General features: G+C 45.4%; 1 protein-coding gene across 1 annotated transcript; it reads right to left on the bottom strand.

Moving 5' to 3' along the window:
- Nucleotides 1-341: 341 nt before the first annotated feature.
- Nucleotides 342-19,023, bottom strand: RBP7 (retinol binding protein 7). Its single transcript, XM_065883827.1, has 4 exons — nt 18,895-19,023; nt 7,556-7,734; nt 7,335-7,436; nt 342-538 (listed from the first exon to the last, which is right to left on the bottom strand). Exons 1-4 carry the CDS (start codon nt 18,965-18,967, stop codon nt 488-490), a joined length of 405 nt encoding a protein of 134 aa, XP_065739899.1. The 5' UTR covers nt 18,968-19,023; the 3' UTR covers nt 342-487.
- Between the last annotated feature and the right edge of the window lie 1,044 nt (nt 19,024-20,067).

The raw sequence follows: 20,067 nt of genomic DNA, 5'->3' as shown, positions 1-20,067 counted from the left end.
AGAATGCTTCCTCCTTACCTATGCTTCAGGTCCCAGCTTAAGGATCACCTCCAGAAATACCCCAGACCCCTGCCACCACTAGCCCATCCCCAGATGTCAGGTTTGCCCCTCCTGAGCTCTCACAGCTGCCTATACTTCTCACCACTGTTCAGACTGTTTGTTTCCTCCATTTTCCTCAGTAGACCTGGAAGACGGGAATTAAAACTTGTTCATTGGTGTGTCAGTGGTGTGCCCAGAAGGCTTCCAAATATTTCTGAAAATAAGGAGATATGCTAAATTTAGAAGGAAAACATCATAATCATTGGACAGGTTTATTGAAGCTGAGAAGTTTTCTCACAATCCAAATGACTTATGGTACAGGATGTGTGACACCTTTCTGACCACAAGGCCCCATCCACCAAACCAGGACAGATCAACACCTGTTTATTCTGGAATATAATTCAGCATTAAGCCACTGCCACATGTGGACTCTGCAGCTGGATACAGATCAAGCTCTCTGGAACGTCTGTTTGCACACCTGGCCTTCACAGAACATTTCCTAGGGGCAGGGAGGAAGGGAAGACGAAAGAAGATGAGTTGGCATGTGGTCTATTACTATTAGTCACAACACTTCTGACACCAGTTACGTGGTGTCTTTTCCAATCCCATGTCTCCAACCCTCTGACACCAAACTGGATGGTCAAGAATTTTTCTTTTTTAAAAGTTTCACTTTTACTTGTATCTTTCTTTCTCTTTTTAAAAAAATATTTATTTATTTAGTTGCACCAGGTCTTAGTTGCGGCAGGCAGGCTCCTTAGTTGCAGCATGTGGGCTCCTTAGTTGTGGCATGCATGTGGGATCTAGTTCCCTGACCAGGGATCGAACCCAGGCCCACTGCATTGGGAGTGTGGAGTCTTATCCACTGCTGGAATGGCCAAGAATTTAATTCAGTTCTGACACTGAGGACCAGAGCTAGTGCAGACCCCACAGGTCAAGGGCTTAGTCTCATGAGATTGCCCTTATTTCAGACATTAGTCACAAGTCCCAGGCCACATATACTTCCGACCGAAAAACTGTAAATTGGGGATTCCCACAACCCCCTCCCCTCAGGTTCAATACTTTGCTAGAATGGCTCACAGAAACACTCTTTACTTGTACTTACAGGTTTATTGTAAAGGATGCAACTCAGGAAGAGCCAAACGGAAGAGATGCATAGGACAAGGTATCGCCGGGGGCGGGGTGGGGGGGGCATTTGGCAGGGCGGGCAGAGCTCCAGGAGGGCTACCCTTCCAGCACTTCTATGTCTTTACCAACCAGGAAGCTCTCTGAACCCCCTCATGTAGGGGTTTTATGGAGGTTTCATTACACAGGTATGATAGCTTAAATCACTGGTCATTGGTCATTAACTTAATCTCCAGATCCTCTTCCCTCACCCAAGCTCAGGGGCTGTGCTGAGAGTTCCAGCTTTCTAATCTGGCCTTGATCTTTCTTGGGACCAGCCCCCACCCTGAAGCTATCTAGGGTCCCCAGCCACCAGTCAGCTCATTAGCACACAGAAGACACTCTCATAACTCTGAGATTCCAGGGGTTTTAGGAACCAGGTACAAAGACCAAATATTTATTTATGTATGTATGTTTGTATGTATGTATACTCTATTTTTTTTGAATTTTTGAATTTTTTTTTTTTTTTTTTTTTTTGCGGTACGTGGGCCTCTCACTGTTGTGGCCTCTCCCACTGCGGAGCACAGGCTCTGGACGCGCAGGCTCAGCGGCCATGGCTCACGGGCCCAGCCGCTCCGCAGCATGTGGGATCTTCCCGGACCGGGGCACGAGCCCTTGTCCCCTGCATCGGCAGGCGGACACTCAACCACTGCGCCACCAGGGAAGCCCGAATTTTTGAATTTTATCTTATTTATTTTTTTATACATCAGGTTTTTATTAGTTATCCATTTTACACATATTAGTGTATACATGTCAATCCCAATCTCCCAATTCATCACCCCCACCCCTGCCACTTTCCCCCTTTGGTGTCCATACGTTTGTTCTCTACATCTGTGCCTCAATTTCTGCCCTGCAAACCAGTTCATCTGTACCATTTTTCTAGGTTCCACATATATGATTTAATGTATGATATTTGTCTTTCTCTTTCTGCCTTACTTCACGCTGTATGACAAGTCTCTAGATCCATCCATGTCTCTACAAATGACCCCATTTTGTTCCTTTTTATGGCTGAGTAATAGTCCACTGTATATATGTACCACACCTTCTTTATCCATTCGTCTGTCAATGGGCTTCCATGACCTGGCTATTGTAAATAGTGTTGCAATGAACGTTGGGGTGCATGTGTCTTTTTGAATTATAGTTTCCCACCAACAGTGCCAGAGGGTTCCCTTTTCTCCACACCCTCTCCAGCATTTGTTGTTTGTAGATTTTCTGATGATGCCCATTCTAACTGGTGTGAGGTGATACCTCATTGTAGTTTGGATTTGCATTTCTCTAATAATTAGTGACGTTGAGCAGCTTTTCATGTGCTTCTTGGCCACCTGTATGTCTTCTTTGGATAAATGTCTATTTAGGTCTTCTGCCAATTTTCTGATTGGGTTGTTTGTTTGTTTAATACTGAGCTGCATGAGCTGTTTATATATTTTGGAGATTAATCCTTTGTCCGTTGATTCATTTGCAAATATTTTCTCCCATTCTGAGGGTTGTCTTTTTGTCTTGTTTGTAGTTTCCTTTGCTTTGCAAAAGCTTTGAAGTTTCATTAGGTCCCATTCATTTATTTTTGTTTTTATTTCCATTATTCTAGGAGGTGTATCAAAAAAGATCTTGCTGTGATTTATGTCAAAGAGTGTTCTTCCTATGTCTTCCACTAAGAGTTTTATAGTGTCTGGTCTTACATTTAGGTCTCTAATCTATTTTGAGTTCATTTTTGTGTATGGTGTTAGGGAGTGTTCTAATTTCATTCTTTTACATGTAGCTGTCCAGTTTTCCCAACACCACTTATTGAAGAGACAGTCTTTTCTCCATTGTATATCTTTGCCTCTTTTTTCATAGATTAATTGACCATAGGTGTGTGGGTTTATCTCTGGGCTTTCTATCCTGTTCCATATATCTATATTTCTGTTTTTGTGCCAGTACCATATTGTCTTGATTACTGTAGCTTTGTAGTATAGTCTGAAGTCAGGGAGTCTGATTCCTCCAGCTCCGTTTTTTCCCCTCAGGACCGCTTTGGCTATTTGGGGTCTTTTGTGTCTCCATACAAATTTTAAGATTTTTTGTTCTAGCTCTGTAAAAAATGCCATTGGTAGTTTGATAGGGATTGCATTGAATCTGTAGATTGCTTTGGGTAGTATAGTCATTTGCACAATATTGACTCTTCCATTCCAAGAACATGGTATATCTCTCCATCTGTTTGTGTCATCTTTGAATTCTTTCATCAGTGTCTTATAGTTTTCTGAGTACAGGTCTTTTACCTCCTTAGGTAGGTTTATTCCTAGGTATTTTATTCTTTTTGTTGCAGTGGTGAATGGGATTGTTTAAATATTTATTTTTATTGTATCACAGCTTGTAAGAATCATCCCAAGAGTATCCTTAGAGCAAGGGTCCTTCTATCCTCTGCTTCGACAGAGTTCTTGGCTATGCCAAAGAAGGATGCATGCAATTTGAACATTACTTCTTACAGCCAACTAATCTGAATCCTCAAACAAATTTGTGTTTTCTTTGTAGTTTCATGTTACATTTTTGTGATGGCGAGTTTCTTAACTTTGTTTTTATTGCCAGAAGAGTGTGAGATTTGTCAATCTAAGAATCAAAATATCTTCAATGTCTTTGTAATCAAAGACTCCCCAGACTCTCAAATACCACCCATATCCAACTTTAAGATGAGTGCTCTCATTTTGTTTTCATGGATCTCACCTAGATTTCACATGTATGTTGAGACTTAAAAAAACAGAGCTGGAAGCACACATTCTTGTCAGACTTAGATTTGAATCTCTACTCTGCAACCTTGGGGAATTTCTAAATCTCAGTCTCTTCATTTGTAAATGGGAAAAATAGTGTCCCTTTCACAGGACTGTCTTGAAGACTAAGTGAGAAAATGCACTCGAAGGATTTAGCTAAATAATCACACGCAAAATCATCACTCAAAAACTGTAAGCCAGGACTTCCCTGGTGGTGCAGTGGTTAAGAAACCACCTGCCAATGCAGGGGACATGGGTTCGAGCCCTGGTCTGGGAAGATCCCACATGCCGCAGAGCAACTAAGCCCGTTCGCCACAACTACTGAGCCTGCGCTCTACAGCCCGCGAGCCACAACTGCTGAGCCCAGATGCCACAGCTACTGAAGCCCGTGCGCCTAGAACCCGTGCTCCACAACAAGAAAAGCCACCGCAACAAGAAGCCTGCGCACCACAACAAAGAGTAGTTGCTCACTGCAACTAGAGAAAGCCCGTGCGCAGCAACGAAGACCCAATGCAGCCACAAATAAATTAATTAATTAATTAAAAAAAAATGTAAGCCATTGTAACATACCTGTATGGCAGGAAGAAATTCTCATTTTAAAAGCCATAATTAAGCCTTTATGTACAATTTTATACCCTCTAGATTATATTGAGTAATTATTGATTAGGTTGAGCTATAATTTGTATGGTTTTTAAGTGCTGGTGGCATAAGAAATTGATATACCCTTTTGGAAGCGAGTAAGGCAACAAAGTAGCAGGAGGCAATGATGTCTCTGACAACACTGATCCTCTCTGTGAATTCTTCCCAAGGGAATAAATCCATGCACGCAAAAAATTCTGTTTATGTGAATTTAAGAAATAGCTGAGGGCTTCCCTGGTGGCGCAGTGGTTGAGAGGTCGCCTACCGATGCAGGGGACGCGGGTTCATGCCCCGGTCTGGGAAGATCCCACATGCCGTGGAGCGGCTGGGCCCGTGCACCATGGCCGCTGAGCCTGCACGTCCGGAGCCTGTGCTCCGCAACGGGAGAGGCCACAACAATGAGAGACTCACATACCGCAAAAAAAAAAAAAAAAAAAAAAGAAATAGCTGAAAACACCCTGAAATATTCCTGGACATTGAAATTAAGAAAATGTTTTAATAATATGAGAGTTCATGAACCTGATGGAATATTGTGCAGCCAGTTTGCTACGTTATTATATGTATTCAATTTTTACATGATGAATTCAATAGGGAAATTATTTAGAAACCTGGAATATGTTTTTCTATTGAATGAAAAGGAAGAATATTCTAACAGACTGGATGTTAAGATACCAAACTGAAAACAGTGAGTTGGGATGATAGGATTGCTGGTCATGGTTTCCTGTTTAGCATTTTCTTTAATAATCTCATCAAAAATAAGAACACTCAACAAGAAAATACAAACAGGGCTTCCCTGGTGGCGCAGTTGGTGGGAGACCGCCTGCCAATGCAGGGGACATGGGTTCATGCCCCGGTCCGGGAAGATCCCACATGCCATGGAGCAGCTGGGCCCGTGAGCCATGGCCGCTGAGCCTGCGTGTCCGGAGCCTGTGCTCCGCAGCGGGAGAGGCCACAACAGTGAGAGGCCCACGTACCACAAAAAAAAAAAAAAAAAAAAAAAGAAAATACAAACAACCCAATCAAAATAATGGGCAGAAGACCTAAATATACATTTCTCCAAAGAAGACATACAAATGGCCAACAGGCACATGAAAAGATGCTCAACATCGCTAATTATTAGAGAAATGCAAATCAAAACTACAATGAGGTACCAGCTCACACCAGTCAGAATGACTAGCATTAAAAAGTCTAAAAATAACATATGCTGGAGAGGATGTGGAGAAAAGGGAACCCTCTACACTGTTGGTGGGAATGTCAATTGGTGCATCCACTATGGAGAACAGTATGCAGGTTCCTTAAAAAAAGTAAAAATAGAATTGCCATATGACTCAGCAATCCCACTACTGGGCATATACCCAGAGAAAACCATACTTCAAAAAGACACATGCACCCCAATGTTCACTGCAGCACTGTTTACAATAGCCAGGTCATGGAAGCAACCTAAATGCCCATCGACGGATGAATGGATAAAGAAGGTGTGGTACATATACACAATGGAATATTACTCAGCCATGAAAAGGAACGATATTGGGTCATTTGTAGAGACGTGGATGGGCCTAGAGACTGTGAAGCAAGTGAGAAAGAGAAAAACAAATATATATTAACGCATATCTGTGGAATCTAGAAAAATCATACAGTTGAACTGGTTTGCAAGGCAGAAATAGAGACACAGATGTAGAGAACAAATGTATGGAAACCAAGAGGGGAAAGCAGGGGTGGGGATGGGGTGAAATGAATTGGGAGATTGGGATTGACATGTATACACACTAATATGTATAAAATAGATAATAAGAACCTGCTGTATAAAAAATAATAATAAATTAATAAATACAAAAAAAAACCCCAAAGAATTACCATATGATCCAACAATCCCACTCCTGAGCATATACCCAGACAAAACTATAATTCAAAAAGATACGTGCACCCCTATGTTCATAGCAGCACTATTCACAATAGCCAAGACATGGAAACAATCTAAATGTCCATTGACAGATGAATGGATAAAGAAGATATGATACACACACACACACACACACACACACACACACACACACACACAATGGAATACTACTCAGCCATAAAAAAGAACAAAATAATGCCATTTGCAGTAACATGGATGCAACTAGAGATTATCATACTACGTGAAGTAAGTCAGACAGAGAAAAACAAATATCATATGACATCACTCATATGTGGAATCTAAAATTGACACAAATGAACCTATTTATGAAGCACAGACAGACTCACAGACATAGAGACCAGACTTGTGGTTGCCAAGGGTGGGGGAGGGAAGGGATGGACTGGGAGTTTGGGGTTAGTAGATGCAAACTATTACATACAGAATGGATGGACCACAAGGTCCTACTGTATGGCACAGGGAACTATACTCAATGTCCTGGGATAAACCATAATAGAAAAGAATATAAAAAAGAATATAGGGCTTCCCTGGTGGCGCAGTTGTTGAGAGTCTGCCTGCTGATGCAGGGGACACGGGTTCGTGCCCCGGTCCGGGAAGATCCCACATGCTGCGGAGCGGCTGGGCCCATGAGCCATGGCCACTGAGCCTGAGCGTCCAGAGCCTGTGCTCCACAACGGGAGGGGCCACAACAGTGAGAGGCCCGAGTAACGCAAAAAAAAAAAATATATATATATATATATATATATAAAACTGAGTCACTGCTGTACAGCAGAAATTAACACATTGTAAATCAACTATATTTCAATAAAATTAAAAAAAGAACAAAACAGGGCAAGTACCAGGTGGAGTTGGTCCCCTTCAATCCAATGGGTCCAGCCTCTGTTCTTCTTTTGCCCCTTCTGCACACAGGTGAGTCTGTCATTGTCCCAGATGACCAAGCTCTGCATAAGGCATGGGAGAAAATACTGGTTTGCTCTAGCAACATCCTCAGGTATGACTAGGGAGGGTGCCAAGGTAACCTTGCAAAACTAAAAGCCTATGTCATTACTTTAATTTTTACCTTGCATTTTCTGTTATCCAGGCCTTTGTTATCCTCATCAAATTCTTCTCCAACTTTAAATTTCACAAGGTAGTTCCTGAAGCTGCTGTTCGTGTGGATGGTAAAAGAATCCCCATTCTGCTCAATCACTTTCTGTGGTTTCAGCAGCCTGGCTATCTTACGCGTGGCAAAGTCAATATCTTAAAAATAATTTTTTAGAAAGAAAAGAAGACATTTCAACATTTCCTTGAGATGCAAAGGCTAAGAATTTGGCAGCTGTCCTCAAAATCATTGCATTTGATGGCTAGTCTTGCTTTTACAACTTCAGCGTCGTTTCCTGACAAAATTGGATCTACAGGGTCAGCTATCCTGGCAAATCTCCTTCCAGAGGCTGATTAAAAATCTTGAACAGCTTTCAGGGAAAGTTCATTTGGCTGGCTGTGCGTTAGGTGATGGATCTGAAGCTGGGCATGGCAGAGACAGTTCTGGGAATCCCCTCAGAGGTTGACAAGAGGACGAGGAAGCCAAGGGGACTGGGCTCAGGCCCCAATCCAGCCTCAGTCACAGATGCCTTTTTCTGCTTTATACATTTACACTTCCAATTAAGACAGCATTTGAACAGTTTCTGAACACAGGGGAAAAAAACAAAACAAAACAAAGCACCTCTAACAAAAAAGAAAAACAAACAGGGAATTCCCTGGCAGTCCAGTGGTTAGGACTCGGCGTTTTTACTGCCAAGAACCTGGGTTCGATCCCTGGTCGGGGAATTAAGATCCTGCAAGCTGTGTGGTACAGCCAAACAAAAACTTAATAATTAAAAAAAATGAAAAAAATGAAAATGAAAAAAGAGGAAATAAAGCACCTCAAAAAACATTGTAATCATGCAAATACTACTATACATTGAGAAATCTTTAATAAGCTTTAAAAGAGTCACACACCAAAACATGGAACACTGAGACGATCGGCATTTTGGTATAGACAGCTCCCATTAAGTGGCTATCAACCCATTATGTACTAGAGGTAAGGGTTGCTATTTTATTTATTTTTAACATCTTTATTGGAGTATAATTGTTTTACAATGGTGTGTTAGTTTCTGCTTTATAACAAAGTGAATCAGCTATACATATACATATATCCCCAAATCTCCTCCCTCTTGTGTCTCCCTCCCACCCTCCCTATCCCACCCCTCTAGGTAGTCACAAAGTGCTATAAGGCTGCTTCCCACTAGCTATCTATTTTACATTTGGTAGTGTATGTATGTCAGTGCCACTCTCTCACTTCGTCCCAGCTAGGGGCAGGACAGCAATAAAGACGCAGATGTAGAGAATGGACTTGAGGACACAGGGTTGCTATTTTAACTAGGGAAGCCAAGTGCCATTTCAGCCAGAGCTGAGGGAGATGATGAAGTGAGCTGTAAGCTGTGCAGATTTGGGGGGAAAGAAGTGTAAGACAGAGGTCACAAGGATCCCAGGAAGGGCGTGCCAGATGGTCTCAGGAACACCCAGGAGCCTGGGGTGGCTGGAGCAGAATGAGGGAGATTGAGGAGGAGGAGGGGACCTAGAGATGAGATGCGAGGGGACAGTAAGGACAATAGGGCTTCAACCCAGAGCAAGATGGAGCCAGCTGGGAGCCACTGGAACGTTTAGAGCAGGTGACACGATCTGACATGATCAGGCAGCCACAGCTGTATGCTGGCTTGTGACCCTGGACAATTCTATGAGTCACAGGGCATGGTTCTCCTATTTAGGGACTGTCCTATTACGTAGAATAAAGTTTTAGGAATCTTCATTGCAGAGATTTACGTACCTCATTGCAGGTAGCTTGGTCCCAGAGTTGACCCCTGTTTTAATTTGTTTGCCTAACAGATTCGGTTTTTCCTGACACGACTGCCACTTGGGGTTAGCTGTGCTTCTTGGGGCCGGGTGCCTCATACTTCCATTTCCAGCCTAGAAAACGTGGCCAAGCCCTGAGTAGGGGTCCTTCAGCATCTCATTAGCCCCCACCCATTCCTTTGTCTTCTTAAAAATTTTTTCTCTTCCTTTGGCCTCACCACGTGGCTTGCGGGATCCTGGTTCCGTGAACAGGGATTGAACCTGGGCAGTGACTGCGTGGAGTCCTAACCAGTGAACTGCCAAGGAATTCCCAGTCCCACCCATTTCTAAGCTCAATGATAGTATAAATGTTTTAGAATGAAATAATGCCATTTGCAGCAACACGGATGGACCTAGAGATTATCATACTAAGTGAAGTAAGTCAGAAAGAGAAAGACAAATACCATATAATATCACTTATATGTGGAATCTAAAATATAAATATCTACGAAACAGAAACAGACTCACAGACATAGACTCACACCACTCTTGTGGCTGGCAAGGGGGTGGAGTGGGGGAGGGAAGGATTGGGAGTTTGGGATTAGCAGATGCAAACTATTATATATAGGATGGATCAACAAGGTCCTACTGTATAGCACAGGGAACTATATTCAATAACCTATGATAAACCATAATGGAAAAGAATATGAAAAATACATACGTATAACTCAATCACTGTTTTACAGCAGAAATCAACACAACATTGTAAATCAACTATACTTCAATAAAATTTTTTTAAAGTTTTTTTTAACATAGAACTCAAGTTTTTAGCATGAAATGCAAATGATCCAGTCTTTACTTGTTTTCAGCAATGTTTAAACATTGAGGCTAAACCCTTAAAATATTTATCTGATTATTAAAATGACCAAGCCAAATTTAAAATAGTTATCACTGACTTTCCTTAAACCCTATTCTGTATGTGGAACAAAAACAAACAACATGGCTTCCCTGGTGGCACAGTGGTTAAGAATCCGCCTGCCAATGCAGGGGACATGGGTTCGAGCCCTGGTCCAGGAAGATCCCACATGCCGCAGAGCAACTAAACCCGTGCGCCACAACTACTGAGCCCGTGCTCTAGAGCCCGCAAGCCACAACTAATGAGCCTGCATGCCACAACTACTGAAGCCCACCTGCCTGGAGCTCATGCTCCACAAGAGAAGCCATTGCAATGAAAAGCCCGCGCACCTCAACGAAGAGTAGCCCCCACTCACCGCAACTAGAGAAAGCCCGCATGCAGCAACGAAGACCCAACACAGCCAAAGATAAATTAAAACAAACAAACAAAAGCAAACAAACAAGAATCCAAACTTTAGATAATTACTTTACATCAGTTATGCTTTTACCATCAGTGAGATGATTTGTTGCTAGTAAATTTACAATTAGTACTACTGTTACTGAAAGCTCGGCCTCTCTGTGCACTGGCGCCTAATCCAATCCAGGAGAAGAGTTTTGGGTGAAGTAGAAAAGGAGAGCTTTATTGCTTTGCCAGGCAAAGGGGCACACAGCGGGCTTTGGCCTCGAAAAACTGTGTGTCCCAACCCCAGAGGATTTGATGAAAGGTTTTATCACAGTGGTTCAAAGGCGGGGAAGTCTCTGACAAGATTAGGGTGTGAGCAGGGCTTGCACTTCCTTAACCTCATCTCATGTGGTCATCTCCTCGACTTAATGAGCTTCCCTGGTCCCTTTAATCCTGCCTCAGGTGGTTTCTTGGCCGCAACTTCTTGATTAGCAACTGTTTGAAATCCGCCCTTTGGAACTCAGGGAAGGTCATGGAGGCTGGAGTCTTGCCTGTAAGAAATGGTAGACAGGGACCTCCCTGGTGGCGCAGTGGAATCCACCTGCCAACGCAGGGGACACGGTTTCGAGGTTTCGAGCCCTGGTCCGGGAAGATCCCACACGCAGCGGAGCAGCTAAGCCCGTGCGCCACGACTACTGAGCCTGCGTGCTGCAACTACTGAAACCCACCTGCCTAGAGCTCATGCTCCACAAGAGAAGCCACTGCAATGAGAAGCCCGCATACCTCAACGAAGAGTAGCCCCCGCTCACTGCAACTAGAGAAAGCCCGTGCGCAGCAACGAAGACCCAACACAGCCATAAATAAATAAATAAATTTAAAAAACCAGTGGACAGGGACTTCCCTGGTGGTCCAGTGGTTAAGAACCTGCCTTCCAATGCAGGGTACTCCGGTTTGATTCCTGGTTGGGGAAATAAGATCCCACATGCTGTGGGGCATCTAAGTCCCCACACCACAACTAGAGAGGAGCCCGCACACCGCCACTAGAAAAGCCTGTGCCACAACAAAAGATCCTGCATGCTGCAACTAAGACGTGACACAGCCAAATAAATAAATAAATATTTTCAAAAAAGAATAAGAAATGGTGGACAAAAGAAGGCCTCCGTGCACAGGCCGCACTCGGTTTCACTACCACATTGTAAGATTGTCACTTAACAGATTTGCAGTTGCAAGGTTGGCCTTTTTAAAGATCAAAATTTAAATTAGCTTAAGTTCTGGTCATTTTCTGCCAGGTCTACACTTACCATGACCTCAGTGCCCAAATGGCTTTAGTGCTCATCCATGCTTTTCCACACCATTAGATTTTTAAGTAGGAAACAAGACATTCCAGCAGGAGGAGGAAACGATCTAAAGGATGCACATCCTATTACAAGGATGTGTGTGAGCATACACATTTTAGGGCAGGATCTCAAAGAGGCCAACACAAACATGCACTTTTCTAAACTTCATCTGTTCACATTAACCCTTCATCCCAAAGCCACTTCTAACCTTGAGGCAATGTGGGTCTTGGAGCCAAGAGATACTGGCTTTAAATCCAGTTTATGTGGTAACCTTGGACAAGCTGGTAACATCCCTGCCTTCTCATGTTCATGAGATTAAAGGGGAGTCCAATACACACACTAACAAACGTAGTAAGGTAGATAGCTGGGGGGAAGCAGCCGCAAGGCACAGGGATATTAGCTCGGTGCTTTGTGACAACCTGGAAGGGTGGGATGGGGAGAGTGGGAGGGAGGGAGACGCAAGAGGGAAGACATATGGGAACATATGTATATGTATAGCTGATTCACTTTGTTATAAAGCAGAAACTAACACACCATTGTAAAGCAATTATACCCCAATAAAGATGTTTAAAAAAAAAAAAAAAAAAAAGGGGAGTCCAGACAAGATGGTCAAGCCCTTGCAGGCATTAGCACAGCATTCTTTCCTGCCTAGAGCTTCACACCTTGGGTCTTCTTTTGCTATTGTGGGGTCCACCAAGAACTCCCAAATCCAGAGCTAGCTCCTCCAGTCTTTAGAACCCAAGCAAACTTTCTTCAATTTCCAAAGGACAAATTGCCTTTCTTCTCCCTGCGATTTGGCAGAAGCTAGGAAAGTGCAGTATCAGAGCCATGTTGGGGAGTTGCAGGATCAGCCCTAGTCAGAAAGGAGTAATTTTCCCCGTCAAAATCGATGCTGGGGGACTTCCCTGGTGGTGCAGTGGTTAAGAATCTGCCTGCCAATGCAGGGGACGTGGGTTCGAGACCTGGTCCGGATAGATCCCACATGCCGCAGAGCAACTAAGCCCGTGAGCCACAACTACTCACATCTAGAGTGAGCTTGCACTCTAGAGTTCGTGAGCCACAACTACTGAGCCCGAATGCCACAACCACTGAAGCCCGCGTGCCTGGAGCCCGTGCTCCACAATAGAAGCCACCGCAATGAGAAGACTGCGCACCACAAGGAAGAGTAGCCCCTGCTCGCCGCAACTAGAGAAAGCCCGTGTGCAGCAGCCAAAAATAAATAAATAGATACATTTATAAAAGAAAAAACAACCATAAACATTTTTAAAGGGAGAATCATTTGGGGAGGGGGTCAGAGTCTTTGCTCTCTTCCACTGTGTGCAGACTTTCAGGGTGGTGTTCTAGGAATCTTGTGCTCAGTCTGAAGTTACCATCATCCACCTGGGTGGAGACCTTAGCTCCCGCACAAGAACTCAAGCATAAGAACTCTGAGATGCTCACCACTGAATGTTCTTTATCAGATTGTTATGTATATTCCTCGAGGAGGAACAAGGACCCTGCCCCAAGGCTGCACTATTGTTTCTTGACTGCTCCTCCTTTGTTTCTGCACTCCCTACTTTCCCTGATAAGCAACTTGAATCTTATCTTTGGAACTCAGGGAAGGTCAAGGAAACTGAATGAAGCCTACTTCCTACAAATAAGAAAGGAGGGACACAGAAAGGATTTGTACCCCTGAGGGCCCCACAGGATTCTACTGTTTCAGAATCACCTAAGAATCTGGTTGAACGCAGATTCTGATTCCATAGATCCAGGATCTGGGATGAGGCACAAGTGTCTGCATTCTAAGGAGTTCTGCTGGTCCTTGAGTAACAAGACCCTACAATCATCTGGATCTGGGCCCCTAGTTTGCCCAGGAGAAATGCATTGACCCTGGAGTCTATGTTTTTACACGTGGAAGGCAGAAGAGAGTTTGCCACACAAATAGCCATGTGTGCCAAATCATTTTCTTCCCAGGCTTTTGGCAACTGGCAATAGGTTTTAGGCTGATTTCAGCTATTGTATAAAATGCTAATGTAAGCAGATAGGTTAGGGGGTCCCCCAGAGAAAGAGAACCAGGCATGGCTTTCTTGACATAAGAGAAACCATTTTTGGCCTTGCCATTTTTATTTTTTTGGTGTTGCCTTTTATTTTTATTTTAGTTTAGTTTTTGGCCATGCCGTGCGGTATGTGGGGTCTTAGTTCCCCAGGGATTGAACCCACGCCCCCTGCATTGGAAGCACAGAGTCTTAATCGCTGGACCGTCAGGGAAGTCTCATGGCCTAGCCATTTTGTGATCTAAGCCTGGCCATAATGAGTGCCCTTGAGCAGGTCTTAGTAATGCAGGAACAAAGGAAAAGCCAGCAAGAAAAACTAGTTCAGCAATAAAACAGAGTCCTACTTCTGTAAGCAGCTATTTTGCCCCTTTCCTGCTTGCCTATTTCTGCTCCCCTTAAACCTTAATTATGACAATGACATCACTAGGTAACATTTAACCTAACTCCTGACTTATGCTCTACTAAGTGTCCACAATGCCTTGCCTAACCTGTTGATTCTTCCCGTAGATTAAAAGAAGTAGGAATGAAGAATTAAGAATGACCAGTTTTCTACCCCCAGCAACTCCCTGAGCAAATTTACAGGCAGACCACACAGGCAAAATAGCATCCAAAGGGAGATCAGGAGAAGTCAGCAGGTTTGCAAGCAATGGAAAAATGACGAAGAATCTGACCTCCTACCTTAATAATTAACTGAAATTTTTCCCCCCCTTTTTCCCTTTAAAAACTTTCATGGCTCAGCATAATCTTTGGAGTTGGTTTTGGGACATGAGTCCAACTTCTCCCCAGATTGCCAGCTTTTCTGATTAAAGCGACTTCCATTTCTACCAACACTTGCCTCTTTAGTATTGGCTTTTGAGCAGAAGCTGAACCTGAGTTTGGTAACAATTCCTCCTCAAGGAATATACAGAACAATCTGATACAGTCTTACTTCCACAGGAACTAAGGCCCACACCCAGGTGGAGGATATGATGGTGTTGACCCTCCTGAGTTGAATCAACTAAAGCTTGGACTCTGCCCAATTCTATGCTGAATTCTCCTCTGCTCAAACCCCTTCATGAATATGCATATATACCCTTAGCTTAAAAGGTCACCAATTTTGCTATTCAGGGAGACACTGCTTTGGGAAAGATCCACAGTGTTGTCCTTACTTGCTGCAAGAAATAATAAGTCCTTTCTTCTCCTGATCTTTGGCTTGGTTGTGTCTTTTGGCTGGACACCCACCAAGAGGTGAACCCAGATTTCAGGTAACACTAAGAGATCCCTTGGTTTGTATTTTAGACACTTTAGAATATCAAATCTGATCCAACCACCTCTAACAGATGGGGAATCTAAATGAACTCAGAGGTTATATGACTTTGATTCTATTACCAACAATCACCGGCTAGTTATCTGGGTTTCCAGTTTGGTGGTCTGTTATATTAACTAGCCTCTACTCCAGCATCCTTAGCACACTTATATTTCTTTTGGGAAACAGACTGCAAATAACATTACATGTGTTGTCTGGATCTAGTAGTATCTTTCTGGAACCTGAACCAAATGTAAAAAAAGGAGTAGTGAGGCAGGATATTGACTCAATACTCTATGGCTTAATCCTTTGTGAAATGGGTTGGATGATAAATGAATACAGCTAATGTAAATAAATAGCCTCTGTTGGCCTCTAGGATCTAATACAGTGGCAGATAATTGATACGTTTCTACTGAAATCACGAAAAAGAAAGTATCCAACAAGGGGTCATAGCAGAGCGTAAAGAAAAGCAAGACAGTATTGGGGACAGGTGAAGGATTCCATGAATACACATTAGAAAAACACTAATTACAACACTCAGAAGGCTCCTTTGCGATACGAGACAGGCTTAACAAAAGATGTCTTCGCACACTTGAAATGCTGACCCTGACTCCATTCCCTGTTTTCTTCTCTAAGAAATTTGCTCTAAAAGCCATGGAGGGCCTTCCCTGGTGGTCCAGTGGTAAAGAATCCACCTTCCAATGCTGGGGACGTGGGTCGATCCCTGGTCGGTGAACTAAGATCCCACATGCCACGGGGCAACTAAGCCACAGGCCGCAACTACTGAGTTGGTGCACCTCAGCGTGAGAGCCTCCCTGCTGCAAACTACAAAGCCCAGGCCCTCTGGAGCCTGTGCGCCACAACTAGAGAGAAGCCTGTGTGCTGCAACAAAGAGCCCGCACCACAACGAAAGATCCCGCATGCCGCAACTGACCCAATGCAGCCAAATAAATAAACGCCAGCCATGGAAATGGTTAAAGAGAAAGAGCATAGCAAGGCAAAATTCAAAGCCATCCCCTGATCTTTAGCACGTTATCCTCCGTAAAAAAGCCAGATGCTAGCCAGAGAAACCAGGGGAGAAAGCACTTATGGTCACATGTCGCCACTAATTTGGGGGTGAGGAGATAAGTACATTATCAGGATTTACTGCCTTTGGGAAAAGTCATCATTAATTCTTTCTTATGAATGGGAAAGAGAGGAAATGAGACTCAGGTGAAGGTAGAATACGCCACCCTCAAATGTGCCACTTTGTCATACTGACTGTTTTGAAATGAAGATGATTGGGAAGAAGATAGAAGAAAAACTCTCTGCCCTTCCCCCAGAAGCAGGACATAATTGTGTAAATGTGTCCCCCCTCTCTCTGTACCAGGTCGGACAGAAGTTAGGGAGACAACACTAGATTCCTATCTGCCTAGAGATGGCATCAGATTTTACATAATAGACTTTACTAACTAGCTCTCATTTTCCATTAGTTCCTCCATGTATTTATCTTCCCACAATTTGCCACCCCTAGAAAGTCAAAGCCCTTTTCTTTGTCTTGTCACTCTTTGCTGAGATGCCACATAACCAAGTTCTAACCACTCTGAGATGCTCATCACTGAACGTTCCTGTGTGTATTCACCATGCATGTGCTAACAAACTTCTCTTTGTTCGTGTCTTGTTACTCTTTTTTTTTTTATTTTTTATTTTTTTGTTACTCTTTTTTAAAATAATTAATTTTTGGCTGCATTGGGTCTTCGTTCCAGTGCTCATGCTTCTCACTGTGGTGGCTTCTCTTGTTGTGGAACGTGGGCTTCAGTAGTTGTGGCTCGCGGGCTCTAGAGCTCAGGCTCAGTAGTTGTGGCTCACGGGTTTAGCTGCTCCGCGGCTTGTGGGATCTTCCTGGACTAGGGCTCGCACCCATCTCCCCTGCATTGGCAGGTGGATTCTTAACCACTGGGCCACCAGGGAAGTCCCTACTCTGTCTTTTTTAGTCTAATTAACAGGGCGCCAGCCAATGAACCTAAGATGGGTAGAGGAAAAATACTTTTTCCTTGCCTATGAGGTTTTGTGTCAGTATGAATCAGATTTAGCTTGAGAAGTTCCAGACTTCCCTACTTAGTGTGAGAAAGGGAGGGGAGAATCTTACCATAGGCTGGGAGAGCTTAAAAACACACAGGAGCCTCAGAACCGTACGTTTCAAAGTGGTTAAAATGGCCGATTTTACGTTATATTTATTTTAGCACAATTAAAAGAAAAAAGAAATAAAATGGATCCCCCTGCTCTCAGTTTACAGATGGGGAAACTGAGGCCCAGGTCAAATGATGAGGAGGCGGAGCCAGAGCAGTCCCCAGGCCCCTAGACTCCCAGCAACTCTGGCCCAACTTTCAATAGCGCCACTGATGGGTGTCATTTAGGAGAAAGTGCTTGGCACAGAGTAGGTGCTCAGAACTATCAAGTCTGAAGAGTTAAACTAAGGGCAGGACGAACTAAGAATCCGCACGGAAGGGAGGCGTTCTACAGTCCCGGCAGGAAATAAACTCTTGAGGCCCCGCCGGCTCCCTACGCACCCTGGAGGCCCCCGCGTTCCCTTCCCTCCGCGCCTAGAGCGCCGGAGCCCAAGCCGGGCAGGGGGCGGTGGAAGCGACCCCCCCCCAGACGGCCACCCACAGTCCTCCCGGCTGGAATTGGGCCCCGGGGTAGCGGGGGACGGGGTAGTGGCCTCTGAGGGGTCTGGGTTTCTTGACCCTCCTCAAGCCCTCGAGGGAAGGAGAAGCCAGAAAATTGAAGATTTCAAACGTAGCTCCCGAACTCCACCGGGCACCAGAGTCACCTGGGGGCGCGGGCGCGGGCGCGGCCGGAGACCGGCTGGAGAAGGTCCTCTGGGGCCCGGGAATCCGCGTCCCGGACCAGCTCCAGGTGATGCTGATGCGGCCGGCCGGGACCTCCCCGGGACGGCCACTGGGCTCGGGGAATCCGAGAGCCGCCGCCCGGAGCCTCGCGTTCAAGCGGCTGCGCAGCGAGGTTCTCTCGGGAGGGGCGTCGGGCCGGGGCGCCCCCTCACCCGGGTGGACCCCCATCGTGCCCCCGAGCCTCCCAGCGAGGTGGGCCCATGCCACCCTTGCCCCCTCCTGCTTGGAAGTCCGCGATAGGACAGGAGCCTCGGCCGCGGGGTAGAGACGCACGGGGCACCGTCGGACACACGGAAGGACAGGCAGAGAGACTCGCGGACGGGGGAGAAAGAAGGACGGGGAACGGGTGGGCGGACGGGGGACAGGAGGAAGGACGGGAGGGACCGGGACATGGGCAGACGGGTGGGGGGGCAAGGGGATGGGAGAGACCTTAGGATGGGGGGACAGGCAGACCGACTGGAGGACTGGCAGACGAACGGGGGTGGGAGTCCGACGGTCAGACGGACGGACAGCGAGACGGAGGATGGACGGGGGTGGGGAAGCGGGGTAACCGGCGGATCCTCAGGCAGACGGGGGTACGGAAGGACGGACGGACGAAGGTGAGGGGAGACAGGGAGACTGACCCACAGGACAGCCCGGCGTCCTCCGCCCTGACCCGGACGCGCGGCCGGAGCCCGAGGCCCCCGCACGGCCCCCCCGGCCCTACCTAGGGCCAGCATGTAGCCCTCCAAGTTGTCGCTGCTCAGCAGGTTCCAGGTGCCGCTGAGGTCGGCGGGCATGGCGGGCCTGGGGGCGGCACTGGCGGTGGGCGGTGGGGACTCGGGAGGTAAATGTGTGGCCGGGGAGGCGGGACCGGGGCGGGACCGCCGGGAGGAGCTGTGCGGGGAGCATCGAGCACAGGCCTCCGGGAAGCCCGCCCCACTCTTAGCCTCCTTCGCCACGCGCTCCTGGATTTCTGCTACCTCCCTTTTGGAGGTAGCTCAGTTTTCCTGTGGGCTTCCTCCTCTCTGCTTTAACTCCAAACCGTGATCACAGCCACACTGTTTTCTCTGCCTACACGTTACTAACCAAGGGATCTCCTTCAAAGGCATGGCATTGATTACTGTGTCAGCTGCAAATAATATACCAATAAATCCAACTCCAGTGGTCTCAATAAATAGGGGGTTATTTTCCTTACCTATCAAGCAGCCCTGGGATAAGCAGTTGTGGGTGATGATACGGCAGCTCCATTGTCACGGAAGTGGCACCTCTGTGATTCTCCTGGCTCTGTGATTCCTGCCGGTCACCTCACTGTGATGAGTTGGCTGCTGGGTTTCCAGCCGGAACATCCACATTCCGGGAAAGAAGGGGTAGAGCACCACCTGCCATTATCCCTTCATCAGATTTCTGTTTACCCTCATTGGCCCAAACTGTGTCTTATGCTACTTCTAACTGCAAGGGAGCCTGGGGAATCTAGTATCTAGTCTTTAGCCTTGTCAGTACAGAAAAGCCAAAGAGTAAGGTGTTGGGAATGTGGGCTAACCTATAATAGCCACAAACACCCTCTCTATAGGCTGGCTCCAAGACTTACCTGTCCATTTCTTTTCTTTTATTTCTATTTTTTAAAAAAACGTTATTGGAGTATAGTTGATTTACAATGTTGTGTTAGTTTCAGGTGTACAGCTTATCTGTCCATTTTTGATCTCTCCCATGAGCTCCAGACTCAAGTATATTAATAGCCAACATTTATTGAGTGATTACTATGTGTAGTATCATTTATCACAAAATCCTACCTCTCCAATAGTTACTTTAGTATCTCCATTTGACAGAGACAAAACCTCAGACACAGAGAGGTTAAGTAACTTGCCCAAGTTCATACAGTTGGTGGAAGAGTCTGGAT

The sequence above is a fragment of the Phocoena phocoena genome, chromosome 1 (assembly GCF_963924675.1).
Source record: "Phocoena phocoena chromosome 1, mPhoPho1.1, whole genome shotgun sequence".
Classification (NCBI taxonomy): domain Eukaryota; kingdom Metazoa; phylum Chordata; class Mammalia; order Artiodactyla; family Phocoenidae; genus Phocoena; species Phocoena phocoena.
Note: the sequence above shows the minus strand (reverse complement) of the source record. Positions and strands in the feature narration are given on the sequence as shown.

What these genes read in the sequence shown, in the direction of transcription:
- RBP7 (XM_065883827.1), bottom strand. Translation starts at nt 18,967, where the DNA reads ATGCCCGCCGACCTCAGCGGCACCTGGAACCTGCTGAGCAGCGACAAC. An exon ending in TGGATAACAGAAAATGCAAG is followed by an intron (nt 7,437 to 7,555) that starts GTAAAAATTAAA and finishes TGCCTTATGCAG; the next exon opens with AGCTTGGTCATCTGGGACAA. An exon ending in AAGGGGACCAACTCCACCTG is followed by an intron (nt 539 to 7,334) that starts GTACTTGCCCTG and finishes CCCTGCCCCTAG; the next exon opens with GAAATGTTCTGTGAAGGCCA.